Here is a 27,528-nt window from a genome sequence, read left to right on the forward strand (position 1 = left end):
CTGTATAATGTTATCATTGCTGACTGTGGGTTAACAGAAACTATGGAAAACAAAACTGTGGAAAAGGGGGGACTACCATAAAATGCAAACAGCAACCACAGGAAAGCTGAAGTAGCCAAATAGTAACAGCATACAAAAAAAGCTCTATAAAGACCTCTTATCTTCTGATTACAGTACACTAGTCAACTCCATAGGACTCACTCTCTCAGGTCTGCTCTCTCGGCCTGGTGGTTTCAAAATGTCATCCACATTCTTTGATTCAGGCTTCTTCTCAACCCGAGGAGCCGGAGGTGGCTGGTGGCTTAGTGAAGGGGCTGGCAAGGGCATTCGTTCCTCTGGGTAAGTCCTTCGTTCTCCTAGAATTCCAGCAGTTGAACAAAATTACTAAGTCTAGTGGTTTGAGGGCCACTTTAAACCTTAAATAGAGAAAGATTAACATAATTCTACCAAAATCAAGAAAATGAGAAGACTTAGCTATGATTTGAAGCAAACAAAATACTGAATTCATCCTTACTTGTACAAAATGTAAGAAAAGGTGTGGGCGGGTATCACGGTGCAGCAGGTTAAGCCACCAGCACATCCTCTGACAGAATGCTGGTTCAAGTCCTGGCTACTCCACTTCTGATACAGTTCCCTATGAATGTGCAGCAGCAGGAGATGGCTCAAGAACTTGAACCCCTGAAACCCACCGTGGGAGACTCAGATGGAGGTCCTGGCTCTTGGCTTCAGCCTGGCCCAGCACTGCTGTTTGTGGCCATTTGGAGAGTGAACCAAATCAAAGATTGTGTGTGTGTGCGCGCGCATGTGTATGTGACAAAGCCTTTCAAATAAATAAATATTTAAACCTAAGAATACAGTTAAGCAACAGAACACAGAATAATAAATACTCTGCTGGATAGTCCACGTGTGACAATAGTTTTGTAAACTCTGCTTTATAGTTCTGAGAACAAGCATCATCAATTTATGAAAGCTTGTTCCTATAAATAGCTATGAGTTTCTAGTTAAGTAAAATTGATAACAGTGAAAACCTAAAAACAACCAAAGCATCCAACAGTAAGGGTCTTATATTTTATCCACTCAGTTAAAAGTCACAGAGCCACTAATAGGTTTACATATGGAAAGCTGTGTATGGTATAGAATCAATCAGAAAAAGCACCAAAAAAGAGTTTGGTGTTGTGGCACAGTGGGTGAAGTGCTGTTTGCAATGCCAACATTTTGTATCTGAGTGCAAGTTTGAGGGCTATCCTGCTTCTGGACCAGCTTCTGACTATGTACCTGGGAGGCAACAGATGATGGTCCAAGTACTTGGGCCCCTGCCACCCATGTCAGAGACCAGGATGGATTTCCTGGCTCTTGGCTTCAGCTTGGCCTAGTCCTGGCTATTGCAGCCATTTGGGGTGTGAACTAGCAGACAGAAGATGTGCCTTTCTAATAAACAAATTAATCTTAGAAAAAGCAACATAAAGAAATTATGCTTCAACTTTCTTTACATGCTTAACATCCTTGTAATTATAGGTATCACTCTACCTCCAAACATGGATGGCCCTTCATAGGCTGGGCGGTCAGACTTCCGGTCATAGGATGGCCTATCAAACCCCCCTCTCCTGGATGAAGAATGGTCTTTTTTGTCTCGATATGACTGAGTCCTAGAAGGTAGAACGGGAAATTGTTTGGTGTACAGAAAATATACAGAGGTCTATGTTTCAGAATACAACACCATCATCTGCCCAGTTTTCTCTATGGATAGTTGTTCTACATGGTCCATATGTTGCTTTGATTTTTATTTTATATCTACTTTACATAATCATCTACAAAGCTCAGAAATTGCAAAGATAAATCCTTTACCTACTAATTATGACACGAATGCTTCTAAATTTGACAATAACATTTCCTTTTCTTTCTGATTATCTCCATTTCCTATATAACCCTCTGGAATTCAAGCTAGTAAAACTCAGATACCTACTTTCCTGAAAGTTGGTCCAGAAATGCTCTTCTCTCTCTAGATCAGACACACATATGCATATGAATAGGTTATCAACTACATTTCCCTCAAATATACTAACTTTTGCTGAACTCATTTATCTGGTACTCTGCACACCTAGCAGTTTTCATAGCATACCTGTCATCTCGGGGTCGGCGTTCTCTGTCAAATCGATCCCGGTCATAGTCAATAACACCACGATCACGGTCTCGATCTCTATGTGTCTCTCGATCTCTTTTAAAATCTCGATGATCTGCTATAATATTACTTTGACGATCAAAATAAGGCTCACGGTCTCTGTCCCTATCATAACGATCACGTTGGCCTGCATGCTCTACAAAAACAATTAGTACAAAACAAGAACTGTATCCCTTTTTTGGAAAGAAAAACAAAAAAATACAAATCTATCCTTAGAACTAGTATAAACTGCTGTCCTAAATTCAATAACAATCTTTTAGCTATATTAAAAGAAGGCCTTGAAAATCTTACCAAAAGGAAATTCATGTGATAATTAGGCCCAAAAATATTTAAAAATACTACTCTTGGGGTAGGACTAGCACTATGGTGCCAGTTCGATTCCTGGCTGCTCCACTTCTGATCCAGCTCCCTACTAATGTGCCTGAGAAAGCAGTGGAAGATGGCCCGAGTACTTTTGCCGCTGCACTCATGTGGGAGACCCAGATGAAGCTCCTGGCTCCTGGCTTCAGCCTGGCCCAGCCCTGGCTGTTCAGGACATTTGGGGAGTCAATCAGTGGAAGGAAGATTGAGCTCTCTCTCTGTAACTGACTTTCAAATAAATAAATAAATAAATCTTAAAAAATAAAGTAAAATAAAAAACTGCTATTCTCTCTGGAAATCCTACCTGTATCAAAGGTTGACCTTTCAGGTAGTGGATCTGGGCGTAGAGTTATTCTTTCTCCATAGGGTATCTGCTCAACTTTATTAGAGGATATATCTGGCAAGTAAACCAAGAATAAAATGCTGTAACAGTGAAACTTAAGGAAACAGTGAAAGCTTAAGATATAAGAATAACAATTCCTACAGAATCCCAAATACTACCATTACTTACCTCGACCATGGCCATAATCAACAGTCTGCTGTACTGGTGGTGGTTTGGACATTGGTGGCATACCTATAGGCATTGGGCCAGGAGGCGGAATGGAAGAGTGAACAGGTGGAGGTGGTAATACTGGAGCAGATGGAATTGATGCTGTTTCAGGCTTAAATTCTGAATTCAATCCTTGTTCATCATTTGTATCCCACAGCCCATAGAAAGAATCTTCATCCCAGCGTTCCTGTTCTACAGCTGAAGTCTGTGGCTTTATCACTGGAGGAGGAGGTGGAGGCGGAGGTGGAGGCGGTAGAGGTGGAGGTATTGGGACTGGAGGCCTGGCCATAGGAACAGACGGTCTTGGTGGAGCAGGGGGTCTTACAATCGAACCTGGTGGTTTGCCCATAGGAGGGGGCGGTCTATAGGGTCCTGGAGGCTAGAGAACAGAGCAAATAGCTTAGTGGATGAGCACGCCACAGTTTTTTTTTTTTTTTTACAGATAAGTGGAAATTAAAATCAGGTTCTGATACACAAAAGAAAAAAATTAGGGGCAGCAGTGTGGCATAGAGGGTTAAGCCACCACCTGTGATGCCAGCATCCTATATGAGCACTGGTTTGAGTCCAAGCTGCTCCATTTCCAATCCAGTTTCCTGCTAATAGGTCTGAGAAAGCAGCAGAAGATGACCCAAGTCCTTGGGTCCCTAATACCCATGTAGGAGATCTGAATGGAGTTCTAGGCTCCTGGCCTCAGCCTAGCCCAGCACTGGCCATTGCAGCCATTTGGGGAGTGACTAGTCGATGGGAGATATCTCTCTCTCTCTCTACCTTTCTAACTCTGCCTTTCAAATAAATAAAATAAATATATTTTTAAAAAAATTTATGTGAGAGGTAGAGTTACATACAGAAACAGAGAGAGACAAAGAGAAAGGTCTTCCAACTGCTGATCCACTCCCCAAATGGTTGCAATGGCCGGAGCTGAGCCCATCCAAAGCCAGGAGCCAGGAGCTTACCCCAGGCCTCCCACATGGGTGCAGAGGCCCAAGCATTTGCGCCATCTTCCACTGCTTTCCCAAGCCATTAACAAAGAGCTGGACCAGAAGAGGAGCAGCTGGGACATGAACCAGCACCTATATGGAATGCTGGTGCTGCAGGTGGAGTTTTAGTCTACTATGTCACAGTGCTGGCCCCAATAAAATAAATATTTTTAAAAAGAGAAAATTAATAAATTGGATTCATTCAAAATTTAAAACTTTGTGCTTAAGACACCATTAGAGGTAGAAAATTTATGTAAATCTCTTATCTGAAGAAGTACTTGGATCAGAATACATGAAACTCTTAAAATTCAGTAAGACACACAATAAAAATATACATATAGGCTAAAGATTTGAAGGGTTATTTCTACCAAGAAGATACATTAATGGCCAATAAGTACATGAAGAGAAACTCAATATTACTAGAGAAATGTAAGTTAAAACCATAATGAGGTACCATTTTACACTGACTAGGATGGGTCTAAGTAGTAAGACACATAAAAACAAATGATTGTGAGGACGTGGAGAGAGAAGAACCCCTTAGAGAGAAGAATCCTCTTAGTGGGGTATAAAATAGTGTCACGACTTTGGAAAACGGTTTGTCATTCTGAAAAGAACCCAGTGATTTCACTTCCAGGTATTTGTCCAAGAAAAATAAGAACATACATCCACCCAAAAAGTTGCATACAAATATCAACTGTTTAACAACCCAAATGTCTGTGAACTGATGGATGGATAAACAGAATATGGTCTATACACACAATGCATTATTATTCAATGATAAAAGATACAGAGGGGCCGGCACTGTGGCGGAGCAGGTAAAGCCTGCAGTGCTGGCATCCCATAGGGGCGCTGCTTTGAGTCCCGGCTGCTCCAGTTCCGATCCAGCTCTTTGCTATGGCCTGGGAAAGCAGCTTGAAGAAGGCCCACATCCTTGGGTCCCTGTGTCTGGGAGACCTGGTGGAGGCTCCTGGCTCCTGGCTTCAGATCGACCCAGCTAAAGTCATTGTGGCCATTTGGGGAGTGAACCAAGGGATGGAAGACCCCCCACTCTCTGCATCTCTGCTTTTCAAATAAATAAATAAATAAATAAATAAATCTCTTAAAAAAAGAGAGACACAGAATATTGATTCATGCATCACATGAGTGAACTGAAAATATTATGCTAAGTAAAAGAAAACAGATGCAAAAGGGCATATATTGCATGATTCCATCTATATGAAATGCCCACAAAGGCAAACCTCGAAGTAATGGTTGCTTGGAACTGAGAGCAGGAATAAGGATTAATTTGCAAACTGGCAGAGGGATCTTACTAGGGTGATGAAATGTTCTAAAACTGGTTTATAACTGTGACAGTTGCTTGTTGAATTTAATTTCTAAAAATCATTGAAGTCTACATTTAAATTGGGTGAATTGTATGACATATGAATTATACCTAAATAAAGTTGCTTAGAAAAAGGAATAAAAGAGGGGAGGGTACTGTGGTACAACTGCTGCTTGAGATGCCCACACCCCACATGAGAGTGCCTGGGATGGAGTCCCGCCTCAGTTTCTGATCCAGCTTCCTGTTAATGTACACTCTGGGAAACAGTAGATACACTTGGGTACCTGCTACCCAGAAGGGAGACCTGGGTGAAGTTTTAGGCTCCTGGTTTTGGCCTGGCCCAACTTTTGCTGCTGTGGGTATTTGGGGAGTGAATCAGCAGATCCAAGATCTCTTTCTCATTCAGAAAAAAAGAAAGAGAAAAAGAAACTGCTCTCAACACTATCATCTATTCCAACAATGTACCACACCCTTTCTTTCTTCACCTTACCCCAAAACAAGGTACTATCCACTTAGACTCAAATGTCTCAGGCCTACCCCAAACCAACCGAATTTCTGAGTGTGAGGTCCTTAGTTTAAAACAAAAACAAGGGGCTGGTGCTACAGCGTAGGGGGTAAAGCAGCCGCCTGCAGTGCCAGCATCTGATATGGATGCCGGTCGAGTCCTGGCTGTTCCACTTCCAATCCAGCCCTCTGCTCTGGCCTGGGAAAGCAATAGAAGATGGCTCAAATGCTTAGGCTCCTGTACCCACATTGGAGACCTGGAAGAAGCTCCTGGTTCCTAGCTTCAGATTGGCCCAGCTCTGGCCGTTGCAGCCACTGGGGAGTGAACCATAGATGGAAGATTTCGCTCTCTCTCTCTGCCTCTGCCTCTCTGTAACTCTGCCTTTCAATTAAAATAAATAAATCTTTAAAACAAAACAAAATCCATAATAATTATTATGTTCACTCCTTAAGAACCTCAGCTATGGCCGGCGCCGTGGCTTAACAGGCTAATCCTCCGCCTTGCAGCGCCGGCACACTGGGTTCTAGTCCCGGTTGGGGCACCGGATTCTATCCCGGTTGCCCCTCTTCCAGGCCAGCTCTCTGCTATGGCCCGGGAAGGCAGTGGAGAATGGCCCAAGTGCTTGGGCCCTGCACCTGCATGGGAGACCAGGAGAAGCACCTGGCTCCTGGCTTCAGATCAGCGCAATGTGCCGGCCGCAGCGGCCATTGGAGGGTGAACCAACGGCAAAAAGGAAGACCTTTCTCTCTGTCTCTCTCTCTCTCACTATCCACTCTGCCTGTCAAAAAAATAAAAAATAAATAAATAAAAAAAAGAAAGTGGAGCAGTCACAACTTCAACCACAACGCCAATATGAGATGCTGGCATTGCAAGCAGTGGCTTAACCCAGTGTACCACAATGCTGGCCCTCAAATTTCTAAAAAAAAAAAAAAAAAAGAACCTCAGCTATAAATTATCTTTCTACTCCCTATCTCATCTGCAAAACCAGTAACCTTCCAGTGTGAGAAACAAACTCTGGATGGCCCCTGGACTGCTATTCCTTTCAGTTGTCTGCTTGACAACAGTAGTTTGTGGCAAGAGTAGGATCAACAAAGAACATGAGCACTGAGAAACAAAAAAAAAAGCAACTAAAAGGATGGGGCCAGCGCTGTGGCATAGCAGGTAAAGCCGCCGCCTGCAGTGCCAGCATCCCATATGGGCGTCAGTTCAAGTCCTGGCTGCTCCACTTCCAATCCAGCTCTCTGCTATGGCCTGGGAAGGCAGTGGAGGATGGCCCAGGTCCTTGGACCCTTGCACCCGCATGGGAGATCAGGAGGAAGCACCTGGCTCCTGGCTTCGGATCGGCGTAGCTCTGGCCATAATGGCTTGGGGGGTGAACCAACGGAAGGAAGACCTTTCTCTCTCTCTCACACTAACTCTGTCAAATAAATTAAAAAAAAGAGTTACACAGAGAGAGAAGGAGAGGCAGAGAGAGAGACAGAGACAGAGAGAGAGAGGTCTTCCATCCGTTGGTTTACCCCCCAATTGGCCACAATGGTGGGAGCTGTGCCGATCCGAAGCCAGGAGCCAGGAGCCACTTCCAGGTCTCCCAATTGGGCCAACTTCCACTGCCCTCCCAGGCCATAACAGGGAGTTGGATTGGAAGTGGAGCAGCCAGGACTAGAACCGGTGGCCATATGGGATGCTGGCACCGCAGGAGGCAATCTTACCTGCTATGCCACAGTGCTGGCCCCACATTTGTTTTCTAAAAGCAACCACCAGATGCCAAGAGAAATTTGCATTAAAGAGATGGGTAGCATGTTTTGGCAGACAGGTCCCATCCATTCAACACTGAAACTCCAAATATCTTTTAATCTTCTAACTTGACTCAAACACTCAGTTCCCATTCCTCTTAAGTTCATTGTTTCTGGTTTGTTTTCAGTTTACTGGCCACTAGTTTAGACTCAGAACAGCCACTAATACACATTACTCACTCTGACAGTGGAATGAGATGGACAGAGATGAATGAGAATGTTCCTGAAGTAACCTAGGCAAGAACTGACAGGCTGGAACTGAGGTTGTGGGAAGTGGATGAAAATACCTCAGCAATATTAAAAAGGTGGTAGACGGAGTGTGGGGCTGACTGCCAGGTGGAATTATGGTGACCAGATGACAGTGAGGAGAAAGAACAGTTGGATGGGAGATGACTGTGAGCCCCATTCTGAGCATGTTGAATCTGACAGGAGACAGATCTACAGAGACACTGAGTGTGCATACAAGGGTCAGGAGACAGGATCCGGGGACTCAACATCACCATGGCAGTGGCGGATGTCAACACTACTCGAGTGTGACATGTCAGACAAGTCGGAAGAGAGCACTGAGAAAGGAAAAGGGTTAGCTTGGAAAAATGGCTCAGCAGTGGCTGTTCCCCTTAATGTGTTGTCATAAAATTAAGTGCATGGTATCTGTTTTAAAGCTTATCACTGGCTTAAAGGTAAATCACAAATGAGAAAAACAAAAAGCCCAAACCAATTGAGCCGGCACTGTGGTACAGGTTAAAGCCTTAGCCTGAAGCGCAGGCAGCCCATATGGGCGCTGGTTCTAGTCCCAGCTGCTCTTCTTCCAATCCAGCTTTCTGCTATGGCCTGGCAAAGCCAGAAGATGGCCCAAGTCCTTGGGCCCCTGCACCTGTGTGGGGGACCCAAAAGAGGCTCCTGGCTTGGGATCGGTGCAGCTCCGGCCGTTGCGGCTATCTGGGGAGTGAACCAGCGGATGGAAGACCTCTCTCTCTGTCTCTACCTCTCTCTGTAACCCTGTCTTTCAAATAAATAAAATAAATCTTTAGAAAAAAAATCAAAGGAAAAAAAACAAAACAAAACAAAACATAAGCACCCCTTTTCACAACTTAGTGAACAGTACTAGCATATGGACTGGAGTGTGATGTTTGATCTCCTCCCCTGCTGAAGAACTAGTGGCCTAAACGGATAAGCATCACCAAGAGGCTCACATCTAGCCTTGTACAGAGGGGAAAACAGGCCTATTTGGACATAGAAACTTATTAGGAAAACAATACAATTCTGTGAACATGAAGTCATGCAATTCAGGTGTGCTTGGTACACTCAGCAAAACCTGGGAAAAACAGCATTTCTGCCGTAGTTTTAACTATACCTATAAGATGGCCAAAGGTCAATCACCAGTGTTTACTTTACCAAAATGTACACTTTTCACAGAGAAAATTTACACTTATTGTAACGTAAAAAAGAATCAAACAACATATAAACATACAGAGTAGAAACCGTCTCATTTTCTGAGAACACCTTTTCCCATACCGGATACATGGTGGGTCTTGAAGGTGTGTTCTGCAACCTTGAATCCTGTGGTGGTGGGTGGTCAGCCATCTGTGGCTCACACCCAAAGTCCTTCATCTTTTGAAGCTGTTCTTTCTGTTCCCTGTAAACAATAAAATTGCCACTGCACATAAGACACGTTTACTCCATTTGCTCCATATTAAGTCCTAAATGACTACAGTTAATATCAAACCTTTAAAAAAAGAGAGAGACCTAAAAACCTGATCCTACAATCCTAAGCAGTGCCTGATAACACCTCTGTGTAACACTTTTCCTTTTATGCAGATAACTCATCAGTTACATATGACCTATATATAATTATCAATTATTGAAGATATTCCAGGATGGATTCTACAACTGGCCTCAACATCTATTCTAATGTATCATCTACTTGTAAGGTTTTTCCTTCATCCCACCAAAAGCTCTCTTACTATTTTGTTAATACTCTTTAGACCAGAGATTGCAAAATGGTCCAGAAAAGGTTTTTTACTTGGCTTTCACATTAATTTTATAAATTTGAATTAGCTGCTCTTATTTATTAAACAAAATATTTTACATATAAACTCTGAAGAGATTTGGTAATAATAGGCTTATATGCCCACATGCCAACAATAGTGGAGCAGAAGCTGCCCATGTTAGATAAGCAGTTTCCATAATCCCCACCACACTATACCGATTACAGCTGGTCCACTTTCACTCATTTTTGTTACATTTCTGATTCTTATGGATATTTAAATCATGGACCCTGCTAATGAGAATGTTAGTCTATAGCTTTAACAACAATGTTTCATATTTCTAAACATTAATTATGTAAACCTTCAGGTTTTTCTTTAAATCCTGGTTAAGTTCCTTTAATTCTTTCTTACCATGCCTATCTGAAACATGTTTAAAATCTCTACAACCTCCTCGGACCTTTTAGAACTCCTCCTTACATTTTGTACAGTGTGGTGGGCCAAACAGACGTAAGGTGAGAATCAAGTATGTAGGACTGCTTTCGGCCTCATGTAAATCACATCCTGTGATAGTCCTTACAGCTGTACCCTAAAGCAACATAACCCACCTCTCTTCAACTATGACCACTATTCTCTCTCTGTTTATTTTAATTGTGTTCATGTGGCCTAGAAAGAGTTTTTAAAAAAAGGGATGATGAAGAAGCAGCACCTTTTACCCAGCATTTATATGCAAAGCAATAGTGGATGAAAAGAAAATTTCAAAAGAAAAGTAAAGAAACCCTAGCAGGTTAGCAACGCCCATCAGCCTGATGTTCTCCATAAATAACAGATCGTACAGTCAGACAGAGTTCAAATTCTAAGTCTGCCACTTACTGGCAGAGTGGACATAACGTCTCTGAGCCTTAGTGTCCTTTGTGAAGTGGGGATGATACCACTTATCTCTGCAGGCCTTTGAGATATAAAGATTTGAGAAAGGAGCGTTGAGACAATATACATTAAGTTATTAGCACAGTGCCTGGCACACAGTAGGTGTCAAATTAGAATATCAACAGTTCAGAAGAGAACAGTGCAGCAGCTAAACGTCCTATGACGTGCTTTCCACGTCTTCTTCACGAGTAATCTGGGAAGAATAAACCTCTCAGATTAGATTCTCCGGAAGTGACAAAACCTGTTTTACTATCTAAGGCAAGTGGCCTTTTTGTCTTTACCTACAGGTGTCCTTCCTCATACTTTTCTAGTCCTAAAGTTTCTATTACAATTTCTATGGCATAATCCACAAATGTAGACCGAAATAGAAAAATGAAAGTACCACAATACATTAGAATTGATTTAAAACCTAATCATTAACTTATTTTCTAAAAAAAAAAAAAACAAAACTGCTTTAAAAGTTGTCACTGACTCTCAACTTCCTCTCCTGGGATATGGCTGGTTTAAGGATTTAATGGGTTGTTATATAAACACTTAGATCAGTTCCTAGAAGAGTTAAGCATGCAATAAATGTTAGCTTTGTTGTTATTGCCACTACCTGGGAAACATTATGTGGATACCTATATGTGGTTGATTGTAAGTCAAGAAATTCGAATTTTATTCATCATCTCTCAAAGAAAATATCTGATTATGAACAAACAAGTAATAGCCTCAAGCAGAAAATATCTGACTCTGGTTATAATGAAAGATAACTAAAGAGAAAGTGTCAATAGTTAAACAAATCTGAGGATGCTTGAAAGTAAATCACTCTCAGTTTCAACAGAGAAAAAAATTCAGCACTTTCCAAAGTTATAATCCAAGATTAGTGAATATAAAGTCTAGCAGATTTAATACCAAAGAGCAAACTGCCTACTGGAACAGGTGGAGGTTATGCGCGGGGCCTGTGAAATCCAGAGCCCGGAAAGGTAAGTTTGACACCTGGAGCATGCACAGGCATGGCAGGGCAGCAGCACAGCTACAAAGGCCAAGAACAGCAAGCCTTTCTCACGTCTCGGGGCACAGTTTATAGTTCACACTGTTCCCACATACCCACGCTGACCCTAAAACACACTGGATGACGAGAAATAGAAATTAAAAGTATATAAGAGCTTGAAGTAAAATGATTCCATTCAAATACATCATTTCACTTTAAAAAAGAGCAGACCGAATGTGGTGTTGAGTAAAAAGAAAAGATCTTAAGGAGTCAACTTACCGAAGCATTTTCAGTTCTTGTGCAGCTTTCAAAATGATTTCGTGCTGCCTCTGACTGAGAACCATCACCCCTCCAAGGCCTTGATCAGAGTCTAAGTTTGCATCGGACCCCATCATTTCAGAGGAATGATGTGAGGAGGGCATATGCTCCGCCATGGGGGAATGTCTCTCCACATCAGATGGGTACCATCTGTCTGACAACCGTTCTCTTTCCCAGTCCATTCTGTCAGGAACATAATCTCGCTTTTCCCGCCACGTATCTCCTCTTTCTGGATACTCTCGAATTCTCAACTCACCCCTATCACGGAAATCTCGATCATACCCATGGTCTCGATTTCTTTCTTCTCTCCATCTATCATCCCGATATCTATCCAGAGGTGGAAGAGGTGGGAGGGGTGGTAAAGGCGGAAGAGACGGAATATCGCGTTCATGAAACTGTGATTCTTGTTCGTCCAGTGGTCTCCCATAATCTCTGTCCCACTCATTATCCAGATTTCTATCATACATATCCATGGGTCTTCCAATTCGATCCACATCCCTGTCCATGTCCCTGTCCATTTCCCTATTGTAGTCCTCATCCATATCCTGGTCTCTCTCCCAATCTTCCCACCAAGGGCCTCGCCGATCTCCATCATGAGACCGAGATGGAGGCCCTGAGAACCTGTCCTCTCTATTATATGGATCAAGTGTATCATCTTGATAGTCAGGTTCACACTCTCTCCAGTATCTATCTCTATCCCAATCATCAAGTCTTTCTCGGTCCATTGGAGCACTTCTACCATCTAATGGGAACTCTTCATGCCCTCTCTCTTCTCCATGGTTCCATGGAGCCCTGGGAGGCTCATCTCGGTGATAGGGATACATTTTTTCCCCACCATCTCCTGGTTCTGGTCGGAATAGACCTCTATCACGACCAAAATCTGGTCTTCCTAGTCCCCTCTCCCGATTGCCAGGCCCTCGAGGAGGTCCCCTCTCCCTGCTCCCAGCTCTGCGGGGTGGTACTCTCTCCCTACTCCCAGCCCTTCGAGGGGGTCCTCTCTCCAGACTACCGGCCCTCCGAGGCAGCCCCCTTTCCCGGCTGCCAGCTCTACCCCTTTCCTGGCTGCCTTGCAGACCACCTGGCACTTTCTCCCGACTGTTTCCTGGCCTCATCAGCCCCCTATCCCGGTTGCCTTCTCTGCTCATCTTCTCTCGACTATCTTCTCTCCTGCCCATCATCTTATCACGAAAGTCTTCTTGCTTGACCAACCCTGGGCCTCGACTGATTGGCTGGCCACGACCTCTATTTACCAGTCCTTTATCTCGAGTGTCTTCCATTCTGCTTTGCCCTGGACCTCTGTAAGATGAGCTGCTGCCTCGATTGCCTTCTGACCTATTATCTCTGCTATCTGGCCGGGGCAAACCTTTATCTTGGTTGTTTTCGGAATGGGGCAGACCGATACCCATAGGTTTAAAATCATTATCTGCAGTTAATGATGATGATGTTGCTACTGCTGTTCCTCCCTCCATCCCCCCAGCTTTTGAGGGAAAAGTAGATTGAGCAGGTACAGGTTTATTTGCAAGAGATACAGGCTGAGTAACAGCTTGGGCTTTGTCCATTTGAGTCTCCACACTTTGAGAATTCGGGTCCCAATCAGAAGGCTCTATGGGCCCTTCCGAGACTTCGCTTTTAGGTGGCTCTTGTTGAGAGTCGCTTAGATTCTCATCTGACTGAGCCGCCTTGGCATCCTTTACATCTGCAGCCACGGGAAATGCAGCTGATTGCATTTTAAAATTCTTCTGCTGGTTACTATTGGTGTCTGCTAATGGTTCTTTGCTTCCTGAAAGAGGCTCTGCTTGTGACTTAGGCTGCTGCTGATGTTGCTGTCCAAAAGCTGGTTTGGGGCCTTTCCACTGTGGTCCACTTTGTCGAGGACTTAGGGATGTATTGGGGGTAATATAAAATTGAGATGCTGGCCCCCGGGGAATCATTCCCCATTTGCTTTTAGTGCCCTCTGCTGGGTGACCTTCATATCTGGGTCTTGGCCCATCGGGGCGATTTCCTTCAAAACGAGGCCCTTTGGGTCTCGGTCCTTCACACCTTGACCCTAAATCCTCAAATCTTCGAGGACCATCAAATCTACAAGTAAAACAAAAGATATTACTCAAGACAGTAAAGCAGAAGAAAAATTCTCCATGTAAGAATATTTAAGGCACTCTCATTTTAGAGTTTGTTTACAACGACGACTCTTTCAGCCATGACAATTCTGAGCCATCTCCATGTTCAGACCAGTATGTTAGGGTGGCAGTGCTCAGAAAGTCTTAGGACAGGCTTTGGAAATCATGTCAGTATTATTAATTCATTTCAACACATCTCCTACAGCAAGTCACAGGAAAGACAGCAAAGCCCACTCATTTTAAATGGAAAAATAAATCAACAAATTGCATAACTAACCCTGAGGGTACTTATTATAGAACAACAAGAAAATATAGAATGGTTACAAATATCATTGGAGCAAGCACTCACATCTCGATTAACTGACACAAGTTCAACAAAACAGTAGCCATATCTTAAGAGTGTGCTCTGACATTGTAAAGTCTGCACAGATATGTATTTTCCTATGGACTCACTCATTCAGTAAATACTTATTGCACAGCCCTTATCTAATCAGGCACTACTATACCCAAGAGATTTAGGAATGAAATGTCATCTGTGACCCCAAAGAATTTACAATCAAGAGCAAAGAGAACCCAAGTATAAATAAGCGCCAACAGATGCAATGACTAACATGGATCTGCAAATAACAGAGCAACCGAGGGAAGACTGGCCAACTCTGGCAGGAGAAAAGGTGCTGCCCAGTAAGGGCTTCACACAGTAAGAGATGGTTCAGGAGAGTGCTGAAAGACAAACCCTCTGCGATCAGGCTGACAGAGTGTGCTAGAGATGAGGCAAGTAGGTGGCAAGGCCATCTCAGGCTAAGTCAGCATTATGAGGAAAGGCAGACACACACACCAACATAGCAGAGTTTAGCACGGGTGATACAAGGAAACAGAGTCAGGAGAGCTGGGGCGGAGGGAGGAGTGGAAAAGCAGCACATTAAGAAGTTGGGGGAGGGGGGCGCGGTACGGTAGCAGTGCTGACATCCCATATGGGCACCGGTTCAAGTTCCAGCTGCTCTACTTCTGATCCAGTGCTCTGCTATGGCCTGGGAAAGCAGTGGAAGATGGCGCAAGTCCTTGGGCCCCTGCACCCACAAGGGAGATCTGGAAAAAGCTCCTGGTTTCAGATCGCTGCAGCTCTAGCCGTTCTGGCCATCTGGGGAGTGAGCCAGTGGATCGAAGACCTCTCTGTCTCTGTCTCTCTCTCTGCCTCTCTGTAACTCTGCCTTTGAAATCAATAAATAAATCTTTGAAAAAAAAAAAAAGAAAAGAAAGAAAGAAGGGAGGGGCCATTGCTGTGGCCTAGTGGGTTAAGTTATGGCCTGTGGCACCAGCATCCTACTTGGGCACTAGTTCAAGTCCTGACTGCTCCACTTCCAATACAGCCTTCTGCTAATGTGCCTAGACAAGCAGTGGAAGATGGTCCAAGTCCTTGGACCCCTGTACCCACATGGGAGACCCAGAAGAAGCTCCAGGCTCCTGGCTTTGGCTTGGCCCAGCCCTGGTCATTACAGCCATCTGGAGAGTGGGGTGAACCAGGAAATGGAAGATTGATCTCTCTCTCTCTCTTTCTCTGCCTTTCAAATAAACAAATCCAAGGCGGGGGGGGGGGGCAGTAAAAGCAAGCATCAGTCTCTAGAGACCTTGCAGGTCTCCCATGGCAGAGTCTGCTGCTGCTCCTCCAAACACCCACTCCCACCATTCTCCACTGGAGCCTCTCTATTTTTAGCTGGACACAGGCTCCCCAGAGACTCTCTTTTCCAACTTCTCTTACAGCCAGAACTTGCAGCCAACATCTGGCCACTTGGCTGACAGTGAAAATTAGTCACACAACCTTCTGGGCTGTCCTCTTAAAGGGAAGAGTCACGTCTTCCTCTTCATCATTTTCTTTTTCATGTTAGTGCTGACACAGTGGTGAAGTACTCTGGACCACGTAAACAAAGACAATGTACTAGTGGGCAGTTAGGATACAAATCAGAAAGCACCTGGATTCCTGACACTGTGAATTCACACGTAAGTCCTGAGAGAGGATAAACTTCTGAACTGGTAAAGCCATCTGCCTCTGGCTTTGTTACAACAGATGAATTCAGCTGGCCAAGGAGTGTGGAACTGCCACACAAGCTATTAGAGTCACTAAATATAATCTGCTTTTTTAGAAATGATTTTAGCAGAAAAATATCAAAAGGATAGGAGGGAAAGATTTTTTAAATTATTTGTTAATTTAAATGGAGGAAGGGGAGAAGAGGAGGGGAGTAGGGAGAGAGGGAGAGAGAGAGAGACTATCTTCAATCTGCTGGTTCATTCCCCAAATCCCCACAATAGGTGAGGTGGACCAGGCTGAAGCTAGGAGCCCAACTCAATCCAAGTCTCCTACATGGGTGGTAGGGACCCAGCTACTTCAGCCATCATCTGCTGTCTCCCAAGGTGTGCATTAGTAGGCTGCTGGAATTGGAAATGGGCCCAGGACTCAAACTCAGGCTCCACTATGGGATACAGACAACCCAAGTGACATCTTAACCACTGCACCAAATGTCTACCCCACAAGGAAAAGAATTCAGAGATAATTTCTATAATCTGGGTAGATGAAGGTGATGCCCATTTTTTTAAAAAGATTTATTTATTGACTTATTTTAAAGGCAGAGAGAGAAAAAGAGAGATCTTATCTTCCATCTGCTGGCTTAGGCTCATTCCCCAAATGACTGCAGCTGGGGATGGGTCATGCTGAGACCAGGATCCAGGAACTCTGTGTCTACATAGGCTATCACCTGCTGCCTCCCAGAAGCATGAGCAGGAAGCTGGATCGGAAGAAGTGGGACTTAACTCTAGGCACTTTGATATGGGATGCAGGTACCCCAAACAGTGGCTTACTCTGCTGTGCCCCAACACCCACCCTGGAGACTCCTGTTCTACAGTCGTAACTGACAAAAGTGAGATGTCAAAGAAGATAGAACTAACAGGATTTTCTCATGGGTCGGGGGAGATCATAGTGTAAAGGCAAGAATTCAGGTGACTGAGGGGCCAGTTGATGCCTTTAAAGAGCAATGACAAAGGTTCTGCTTCATTTATTTGGGAAATCAGTGAATAATAAATTTAGTTTCAGCAAAACTTCTCATCCCTGTGACTTGAGGCTTTGCTGGTCTAACACTTCTACCAGAGCAGTAACAATGATTCTATGAAGCTGAAGTTGAGACTTCAGAAGGGGTTTACTGCATTGGCTGGGGTGATGAACTGGGTCCCTGATGCACAAGGGGGGGTCAGGAAGAACACGTCTGAAACACGACGGGTCCTTGAGGACACCTGCAGTACAGGTGTGTCCTGTGACTACAGTCAGCAGAAACCACCACAACCTACTGCACACAGCACTGCAAAAATGAAGGTCTGGGCCACCCAACCAAGCAAGGAGCCAGGCCTAGGCGAGCTGCTTGCTGAGAACAGGGGAGCACGGGCTGAGTGGGGGAAGAAGGTAATTATAAATACCAGTTCTGACCACATGACCAGTTGTAGAAATAAGGATAACATTTATGAATATTTCTTCCTTAATTCAATGCACATGTGTTTGACATATACATTTCAAAATATTTTTGGTTCATTTGTTTTCTTATCATCTAATGTAAGACGTTAACAATAGTTAACTTTCTATTTCAGCATTTACATTGCAGAATATCAAATCAGGGAACATAAACTGGCTAGGACAATGAATATTACCGCTCCATCTCCCCCCAAAAAAGACTTCATATCCTCTTCTGGGGAAAGGATTAGTTAGTGTTTTTAGTTGTCCAGGGATAAATGGCTTATCTTAAGTACAAAAATCTCCCTGTGAGGGCCCGCCCTGTGGCACAGTAGATCCACATACCACATGGGTGCTGATTTGAGTACCAGCTACTCCACTGCTGATTCAGCCTCCTAATGCACCTGGGAAAGTAGTGGAGGATGGCACAAGTCCTCAGTCCCTGCATCCATGTGGGAGACCTGGATGGTGTTCCTGGCTCCTGGCTCCTGGCTTCAGATCAAGTCAGCTCTGGCTTTTGTGGTCATTTGGAGAGTAAACCAGTGGGTTAAAGATATGTCTCCCACCCCCCGCCCCATAATTCTGCCTTTCAAATAAATAAATCTTTAAAAAAAACAATCGCCCTATGGTCCACTATAATCAGAAACATGTAAGAAGGGGAATTCTGGGAAATGTAGTTCAGCATAGCCAAGTTAACACTCCATAAACCCAACACAAGGAATTAAAAAAAAAACATAACCCATAATAAATAGATGAGAATCTTGTTTTTAAATTCTCAAGACAAAAATGAGTAGAAATTTACAGAGCTGGAAGAAGCTGTGGTTCAGGCTACTGGCAGCACAAGGGGATAAAATCAAAATGGGCTGGCTGGCAACATGGCTCACTAGGCTAATCCTCCGCCTGTGGCGCCGGCACACCGGGTTCTAGTACTGGTTGGGGCGCCAGTACCAGGTTCTAGTCCTGGTTGGGGCGCTGGTTCTGTCCCGGTTGCTCCTCTTCCAGTCCAGGTCTCTGCTGTGGCCCGGGAAGACAGTGGAGGATGGCCCAAGTGCTTGGGCCCTGCACCGGCATGGGAGACCAGGAGAAGCACCTGGATCCTGGCTTCGGATCGGCACAGCGCGCCGGCCGTAGCGGCCATTTGTGGGGGGTGAACCAACGGAAAGAAGACGTTTCTCTCTGTCTCCCTCTCTCTCACTGTCTAACTCTGCCTGTCAAAAAAAAAAAAAAAAAAAAATCAAAATGGGCTGACTTATGTACAGAATCCCAGGGACCACCAGGATTCTCAGACACCAGGGATGCTGGGGAAGAGCAGGAGTAAAATTTGGGACTAAGAAGATGTCAATTACAACCTACATTCAGAACCATCAACCAGCCCTTTCCCAGGCTGAATGTCTCTAAATTCCTGTATTTGGGAGTCCCCTAGCAGTAGCAGACAGTTCCTTGTCTTATCACCTAAAGCAAAACGTGACAACTGACATATACCTCACAGACACTCAGCACCCCTATCAGCTCATCAGGGTCACCCATTGTTCAAAGTAAATGGACAGCCGAAAATCACTAGCTATTTAAGAAAGAGATCAAAAGATAGATAAATAAGACATGAATATGGAAAAACAGAGGCAAAACACAGAAGAGAACTTATAAAAATCTCCTCACATCGGAACCCTCAGAGATTTTTAAAGAGTACACCAATAAATTAAGAACAATTTGCTATTAAAAAATTCAGACACATAAGAACCATGAAATTTTTTCAAATTCTCAAAATAAAAAAATGTACTGAGCATTAGAAGTCAAATTATGTCAGAAAAATACAACAAAACAAAAGAAAAAAGACACAAACATATTCAATCCATTAGATCCAAAGAAATTTCTTAAAGAGATACCAAATTCCAGACAGAAAGAATCCGGCACACTCAGTACTCAGTATAATTAATAAAACCAAACCTTAAAAAAAATATGAAATTTCAGAATATCAGAAAAAAAATGTTTCTGGCAGCAGTAGGAAAATAATCAGAAGAACACAACAGCCACACTCAGTGACAGAAGAAAACAATTACCCTAAAGCCTGGAAGGATAATTATATTCAACTACAAAGTCCATATCCAAATTACTGTCAAGTGGACGTAAGAATAAAGACATTTTCAGACAAAAGGACTCAGAAAAACAGCCTTCCCACTCATACTTCCTAAATGACACGAGATGCATTTTGGGAAAAGGAGGTGCTGAACCTTAACAGGAAGCCAGGAGATTCAGCCAACAGAAAATCCAATCCAGGGGGACGGTGACAGGAAAATGCTATGCTACCTGCCCGTCCAGCAACAACCCATCCAGGAACAAGGATGCCTGACTTTGGGAGACAGATCTCTCCAGAAGAGGAGATGTGCTTTCAGGAGTGAGTGTGGAGGAATATTTGAAAGAAACTGCAAGCAGAAACAGAAATGGGAATTCTAGAAAAAAAAAAAATTACTACACAAAAGAAAATGTAATCATAGTACCCTACCTTACTGAGTTCTACAGTAAGCATTTATAAAGCTAAGTATCACAGGTTTATCAAAATAGTGATATAAACATATTGAGAAGATGGGGTTGGAGGGTAGAGAAAGAACTACACCTTCATCAGAACAGAAAGTTAACACATCTAAAACGTGCCAGAGAGGAGCAAGGCCTTATTGAGTGCATGAAGCTAGATACCAAAAGAGAGAATTAAAAGAGGTTGTCTACCGGGAAACATAGGTAGGAGTGGTGAGGGGCAGTAAATAGCTGTGTCATTTGATTTATTTTAAAACCATGTCTATGTGTAGGCATACTTTGATAAAAATGTAAACTGTATGTTTTTCAAAGGGAACAAAGAGGGGCAGGCATTTAGTCTAATGATTAACATACTGGTTAGAATGTCCACATATGGATATGAGAGGGCCTGGGTTCAAGACCCAGCTTCACTCTTGATTCCACCTTGCGCTTAGGGTACACCTTGGGAGGGAGCAGCTGATGGCTGAAGTACATAGGTCCCTGCCACACACAGGAGTTCCCAGCTTCTGACTTTGGCCTTGCCCACCCCTAGCCATTGCAGGCATTTGAGGAGCGAACCAACAGACAGGCATTTGTCTGTCTCTGTGATTCTGCATCTTAAAAAAAAGGGGGGGGGGGCAGAGATTAGCCTTCATCAGGAGCTGGGCTTGTTCTCAAGACTACAAGAAAGAAGGACATGGTAAGAAAAGGTCAGCGGTGGAGATGAGGAACTGTACTGGCCCTGGCAGACAGCCCTGACTCCCTGCTAGGGAGGAAGCCAAATTAAAGAAGAAAACAAAATAAAGATACCTACTGACACTGAGAAAAGAAGCACTAGGATAGACCTGGCACAGCTATCATGGGCACAGGGGGAAAAGCTGACCCGAAACTCATCAAAGGGACTGCGATTCAGTCAACAGTGAATCCAATCTGGGGGCTGACCAGGGACCCATTGTGAATGGTGTTAAGGATGGAGAACATAGTTACAGAGTGCAACAAATATGCTGTTTTAGGGCTTGTGATGATTGGGTACCTTTTCTTGAAGTTACATTTATTAATTCAAAGTGCTAGAATATTATAGACCATTAGGATTATTATTAATACACGCAGTAAAAAGACTATCTTTCATAAAGTATAAGTCAGTAAGAAAACTATCAACGTGTTATCTGGTATTCCAAATTATGAATGTGAGCAAGCCATTTTCCTAACTTAACTGTGAATGACTTGAGAATTTTATCCATTACACACTTTGATATAAACAGTATTTATTGAACACCTACTAATTGGCAGGTACTGTGCTAATACAAGAAATAGAATCCAACTTGCAAAGATTCTACAAGAGTAAGACAAGTGAGTCAACAGTCAGAACAGAATCTGATGAATATGGGGCTTGTTTCTCTTGCTAACTAAAGTATCCCCAGTGTCTGCCTTATTGTAGGATCTCAATTTATGATTAAGGAAGTGCCACCTCTGGGACAGGAAAAACAGGAGTCAGTGAAGCAGGAAGGAGACTCAAGATCGAGAGAAGAGCAGGTGTGCGGTCAGAGGAAGGAGAAAGGAAGCAGGAAGCATTTAAGGTGAGCAGATAAAGAGACTATGGCAGAAAGATTCACACAGCAAACAAAGGGTAAGGTGCTTTGCTTTCAGAATGGCTGATTAACAGCCAAGAACCACCATTTTTATTTTCATACTGGGGACCAGGAAAATGTTGAGACTATTTGAAATATGCTTTCCACACTACATATAAATGGGAGTTTAAAATTTTTGGAGTTTAAAGACATACAACGATAACACTTAAAACCTTTTTCATTTATTTTATTAATTTTTAAGGATTTATTTTTACTTATTTGAAAGTCAGAGTTACACACAGAGAGGAGAGGCAAAGAGAGGTCAATCTTCCATCCGCTGGTTCACTCCCCAGATGGCCACAATGGCCGGAGCTGCACCGATCCAAAGCCAGGAGTGGGTCTAGGGGCCCAAAGGCTTGTGCCATCGTCTACTGCTTTCCCAGGCCACAGCAGAGAGCTGGATTGAAGTGGAGCAACTGGGACTCAAATCGGCATCCATATGGTATGTCAGCACTGCAGGCAGCAGCTTTACCTGCTACACCACAGCGCCGGCTCCACCTTTTTCACTGATAAAAGTAAAGCTCTTTAATATCTTTGGAAGCGAAGCTCTTTAAAACTCAGTAGGGGCTGGTGTTTGGCACAGTGGTTAAGGCACTGTTTGGGACTCCTGTATTTCTTTTTTTTTTTTTAATTAATTAATTAATTTTTTATTTATTTATTTATTTTGACAGGCAGAGTGGACAGTGAGAGAGAGACAGAGAAAAAGGTCTTCCTTTGCCGTTGGTTCACCCTCCAATGGCCACCGCGGCCAGCGCACTGCGCTGATCCGAAGCCAGGAGCCAGGTGCTTCTCCTGGTCTCCCATTGGGTGCAGGGCCCAAGCACTTGGGCCATCCTCCACTGCACTCCCGGGCCATAGCAGAGAGCTGGCCTGGAAGAAGGACAACCGGGACAGAATCCGGCACCCCGACCGGGACTAGAACCCGGTGTGCCGGCGCCGCTAGGCAGAGGATTAGCCTATTGAGCCGTGGCGCCAGCCCGGGACTCCTGTATTTCACACTTGAATGCTTCAGTTCAAGTCCCCAGCTTCCTGCTAATGGGCATTTGAGTTGACGGCTCAAGTACAGGTTCCTGCTACCTACATGGGAGACCTGGATTGAGTTCCAGGCTCTTGGCTTCGATCTGACCCAGCCCTGGTCATTGTGGGTATTTGGAGAGTGAAAATCTATCTCTCTTTCAAATAAATGAATAATTTTCAAAATTTTTGTACAAATTTTAAAATCTGTATTTCAACAATGAAATATTGTGATCTTTTAAACATCTATTTGAATTACAGTAAAAATGTAAGATGTGTTCACTAAATATAATTACATAAAATGGATACGTTGCACATTTGACAAAAAGGAAAGCTAACAAATATTTGGTATTCAAGTCTTAAAAACGTTTTGTATCACTGTTTCATAAACTCATAAAAATACCTAAAAGTTGGTAAAAAAAAAAAATTTGTATCTCAGAGTAGGTATAAAAATTTCAAAGTTTAATATAAAACCTTTAAATTGTGCCTTGCGGCGCTGGCACACCGGGTTCTAGTCCCGGTCGGGGCACCAATCCTGTCCCAGTTGCCCCTCTTCCAGGCCAGCTCTCTGCTGTGGCCAGGGAGTGCAGTGGAGGATGGCCCAAGTGCTTGGGCCCTGCACCCCATGGGAGACCAGGAGAAGCACCTGGCTCCTGCCATCGGAACAGCGCGGTGCGCCGGCCGCAGCGCGCCTACCGCGGCGGCCATTGGAGGGTGAACCAACGGCAAAGGAAGACCTTTCTCTCTGTCTCTCTCTCTCACTGTCCACTCTGCCTGTCAAAAAAAAAAAAAAAAAAACAAAAAACAAAAAACCTTTAAATTGAGTATAAAAACTTAAGAGGTATGCAGAAATACAATTACCCTTAAACAAGGTGTTATTTGAATCAGACTATTCGAATGATTAATAGACCATGGGAATTAAGAGATACCAAATTCTGGGATCAAATTCCTTCCTTTCTGGTTTTCATCAGAAGTAATGCCTATTTTCTAGTAACCAAGGTGCTAAAATCAAATTTCTCAAAAATAACCAATCATTATAAATGGAACAATTGTGACAAATGGAAACAAGAAAAACTATAGTCCCTTGACCTGCAACTGTGGCACAGGGTATTAAGCCACTACTTGCGATGCTGGCATCCCATATCAGAGGGCCAGTTCTATTCCTCAAGACAACACAGGGTGTGTGTGTGGGGTGTGTGCAGTGTTGTGGGACGGGGGTTAAGTGCCACGTGCTATACTGGCATTCTGTATCAGAGCACTCGTCCAAGTTCTGGCTGCTGTGCTTCCATCCAGCTCTCTGCTAATGCGCCTGGGAAGGCAGCAGAAAAAAAGGCCCCTGCCACCCCGGCTTTGGCCTGGTCCATTTCTTGCTGTAGTGATCATCTGGGGAGTGAACCAATGGACAGAAGATCTCTCTCCCCATCCCTCCCTCTCTGTTGCTCTGCCACCAAATTAAGACACACACACTCACACACACACTGAAGCAGGCACTTAGCCTAGTAGTTAAAATATCCCATGTCATACTGTAAGGCTTAAGAGTTCGATTCTCACCTCCAGCTCCTGACTCCAGCTTCCTGTCAGTGTAGACCCTGGGAGGCAGCAGTTATGGCTCACTAGTTGAGTTCCTGCCACCCCCATGGAGACCTGGATTGAGTTCCTGGCTCTTGGCTCCAGAACTCCCATCACTGTTGGCATCTGGGGAGTGAGCCAGCAGCTGGGAGCTCTGTCTTTTGAATTTTATTAAATATATATTAAATATGTATATAATCAATCCTTAGAGTTTATCAGGCTTACCTATCCAATTATAATTTTTGAGCTTTTTTTTTTTTAATAGTTCTATTTATAAAGACTGATTATTTTGTGACATTTTTTCTTACAGGCCTACCCAAGAACAAAGAGAAAATTTCATTTAAAAAAAATATATATAGGCCGGCGCCGTGGCTTAACAGGCTAATCCTCCACCATGCGGTGCTGGCACCCCGGGTTCTAGTCCCGGTTGGGGCGCCGGATTCTATCCCGGTTGCCCTTCTTCCAGGCCAGCTCTCTGCTATGGCCCGGGAAGGCAGTGGAGGATGGCCCAAGTGCTTGGGCCCTGCACCCCATGGGAGACCAGGAGAAGCACCTGGCTCCTGCCTTCGGATCAGCGCGGTGTGCCGGCCGCGGTGGCCATTGGAGGGTGAACCAATGGCAAAGGAAGACCTTTCTCACTGTCTCTCTCTCTCACTATCCACTCTGCCTGTCCAAAAAAAAAAAAAAAAAAAAAAAAGTATATATATATATATATATATAAATAAATAAAAAAGAAAAAAATATATAAATATAACAGCAGTGAGTGTTTAACCTAGTGGTTAAGATGCCAGTAAAGACACCTAAATCCCAGATCAAAGTACCTGGCTCTGGCTCCTGATTCCAGCTTCCAGCTAATCCTGTCCCTGGAAGGCAGCAGTGATGTCTTAACTAATTGGGTTCTTGCGACCCACATGGGAGACTTGGATTGTGTTCCTACCAGCTGGCTTTGGCCTCGGCCCAATATCAGCCATTGCAGGCATTTGAGCCAGCAGATGGGAGTTCATTCATTACCTGTCTCTGTCTTCTGTCTCTCAAATAAATGAAAAATATAAAATACTTTATATGAGTCTGTTGTATCCTTTTATAAACATAAGATATATTAGAGGATCTTACTGATTTTTTCCCCCTCTATCTTGAAACATTCTGCAAATTTCCTCATCCTAGAATCTGTTATTACACATCATTACATGTTAACTATCCTCAACTACACTTCAAAAGATTAAAATAAATAGAAAACAACAAAAACTTTTTTGATGGAGTTGTCTAGAGGGATGAAACAAGAGTGAAATAACTTTTCATCATACTAGCACTGCCCAAAATATTATGGTCTACTTTTAAGCTTCATTGAGTACAAATGAGAATTCAAAACTTTTCACTTCCTGACTGTAATGATAAAGAAGAAAACTGACAGAGAAAGTTGTTTCCAAATTATTGGATGTACAGAGACAGTAGCATTCTGGGCTCTAAAAATGATGTCAAAATGATCATATAAGTGAAATCTCCAGTGAGTCCACAGATGATATATCCCTGATGGATATTCTCAACCTCAAGATGTGGTAAGCAAGCAATTTCTGAGGATATGAAGGAAATGTGGTACTGTCACCCACTTAGTTATTAAGCAGGAAGGAAGAATCTGGATGATCTTGAATTGCTAAAAGGACTACCTGACAGAATTACTTTGTCCTTTATAATGTTTCTGTGTCAAAATTTATTGGATGCAAAGTACATTTATTCTTTAAAATTCCTAATTAGTTGATTTGTGCTATTCTTTTATTCTCTTATTATTATTTTATTTCTCTAAAAGACACAGTTAACAGAGAGAGGTAGAGCCAAAGAGAAAGAGAAAGAGAGAGAGAGAGAGTGTGTCTTCTATTCTGCTGCTTCACTCCCCAAATGACCACAACAGCCAGAGCTGAGCAGATCTGAAGCCAGGAGCCAAAAGCCTCTTCCAGGTCTCCCACATGGGTACAGGGGCCCAAGGAGTTGGGCTATCTTGTACTGCTTTCCCAAGCCATAGCAGAGAGCTGGATCGGAAGACGAGCAGCCAGAACTCGAACTGGCGCTCATTTGGGATGCTTGCACTGCAGGCTGGGGCTTTCACGTGCTGCGCCACAGCGCCAGCCCCTCCCTTTATTCTTACCTCTGTAAACTGTTTATAAAATTACTTTTGGGGCAGGCACTGTAATGTAGTAGGTTAAGCCTCTACCAGCAGTGCCGGCATCCCATATGGGCACTGGTTCAAGTCCTGGCTGCTCCTCTTCTGACCCAGCTCTCTGCTATGGTCTGGGAAAGCACTGGGAAGATGGCTCAAGTGCTTGGGCCCTGCACCGATGTGGGAGATCTGAAGGAAGCTCCTGGCTCCTGGCTCCAGCTCGGCTCAGCTCTGGCCATTGCGGCCATCTGGAGAGTGAACCAGCGGATGGAAGACCTCTCTCTCTGCCTCTCCCTCTGTCTGTAATTCTCCTCATAAACAAACAAACAAACAAATAAATAAAACTAGTTTAAATTTTAAAATAAAAAGAGTCCATCAGATCTATATGATAAATGGTCTGGTGTACTGAGGGTTAAGAAAGTAAAAAGTATGGGGCCGGCACTGTGGTGTAGTGGGTTAAGTTGCCACTTGCAGTGCTGGCATTCCATGTGGGCACCGGTTTGAGACCCAGCTGCTCCACTTCCAATCCAGCTCTCTGCTGTGGCCTAGGAAAGCAATGTAAGATGACCCGAATCCTTGGGCCCCTGCACCCATGTGGGAGACCTGGAAGAAGCTTCTGGCTCCTGGCTCCAGAATGGCACAGCCCCAGCCATCACAGCCAATTAGGCAGTGAACCAGTGGATGGAAGACCTCTCTCTCTCTCTCTGCCTCTCCTTCTCTCTGTATATAACTCTTTCAAATAAATAAATAAATATTTTTTTAAAAAGTAAAAAGTGCTTCAGAATGAAAAATCTGAACACAAACAATGGATGAAGATTTGGTATCTAGAATATATAAAGAATTCCTACAAATCCATAAAAGTAAAACCTAAAATAAAAAATGGGAAAAGACTTGAATCAGTGTTTTACAATAGAATAAATCCAACTGAATGATAACCAAATGGAAAGAAATGTAACCTCATTAGGCATCATGAAGTATAAATTAAAAACAGCTATCAGGATTCACCAAGATTGCTAAATTTTAAAAAGTTTAACACAACCAAGTGTTGAATGAGGATGAAAAGAAAAAACTGGAACACTGAAACACTACTATTGTGTAGAAATTAAAAAAAAATTTTGGAAACTGTATAACCGTATTTATCAATGCAAAACATGTACATACC

At 43.5% G+C, this 27,528-nt stretch overlaps 1 protein-coding gene across 3 annotated transcripts in view; it reads right to left on the reverse strand.

Annotated features, from left to right (window-relative positions):
• YLPM1 (YLP motif containing 1) overlaps positions 1 to 27,528 on the reverse strand; it is an 86,255-nt gene that overhangs the window by 25,733 nt on the left and 32,994 nt on the right. For 2 of the 3 annotated variants that reach the window (XM_062181722.1, XM_062181723.1), the window contains exons 5-11: positions 11,850 to 13,967; positions 9,201 to 9,321; positions 3,051 to 3,468; positions 2,844 to 2,936; positions 2,120 to 2,315; positions 1,528 to 1,646; positions 202 to 356 (exon numbers count right to left, since the gene is read on the reverse strand). In XM_062181722.1, the coding sequence (XP_062037706.1) occupies positions 202 to 356; positions 1,528 to 1,646; positions 2,120 to 2,315; positions 2,844 to 2,936; positions 3,051 to 3,468; positions 9,201 to 9,321; positions 11,850 to 13,967 (3,220 nt within the window). The remainder of the gene's footprint in view (positions 1 to 201; positions 357 to 1,527; positions 1,647 to 2,119; positions 2,316 to 2,843; positions 2,937 to 3,050; positions 3,469 to 9,200; positions 9,322 to 11,849; positions 13,968 to 27,528) is intronic. The other variant, XM_062181724.1, reaches the window with a different exon arrangement.

The sequence above is a fragment of the Lepus europaeus genome, chromosome 22, assembly GCF_033115175.1.
Source record: "Lepus europaeus isolate LE1 chromosome 22, mLepTim1.pri, whole genome shotgun sequence".
Classification (NCBI taxonomy): Eukaryota; Metazoa; Chordata; class Mammalia; order Lagomorpha; family Leporidae; genus Lepus; species Lepus europaeus.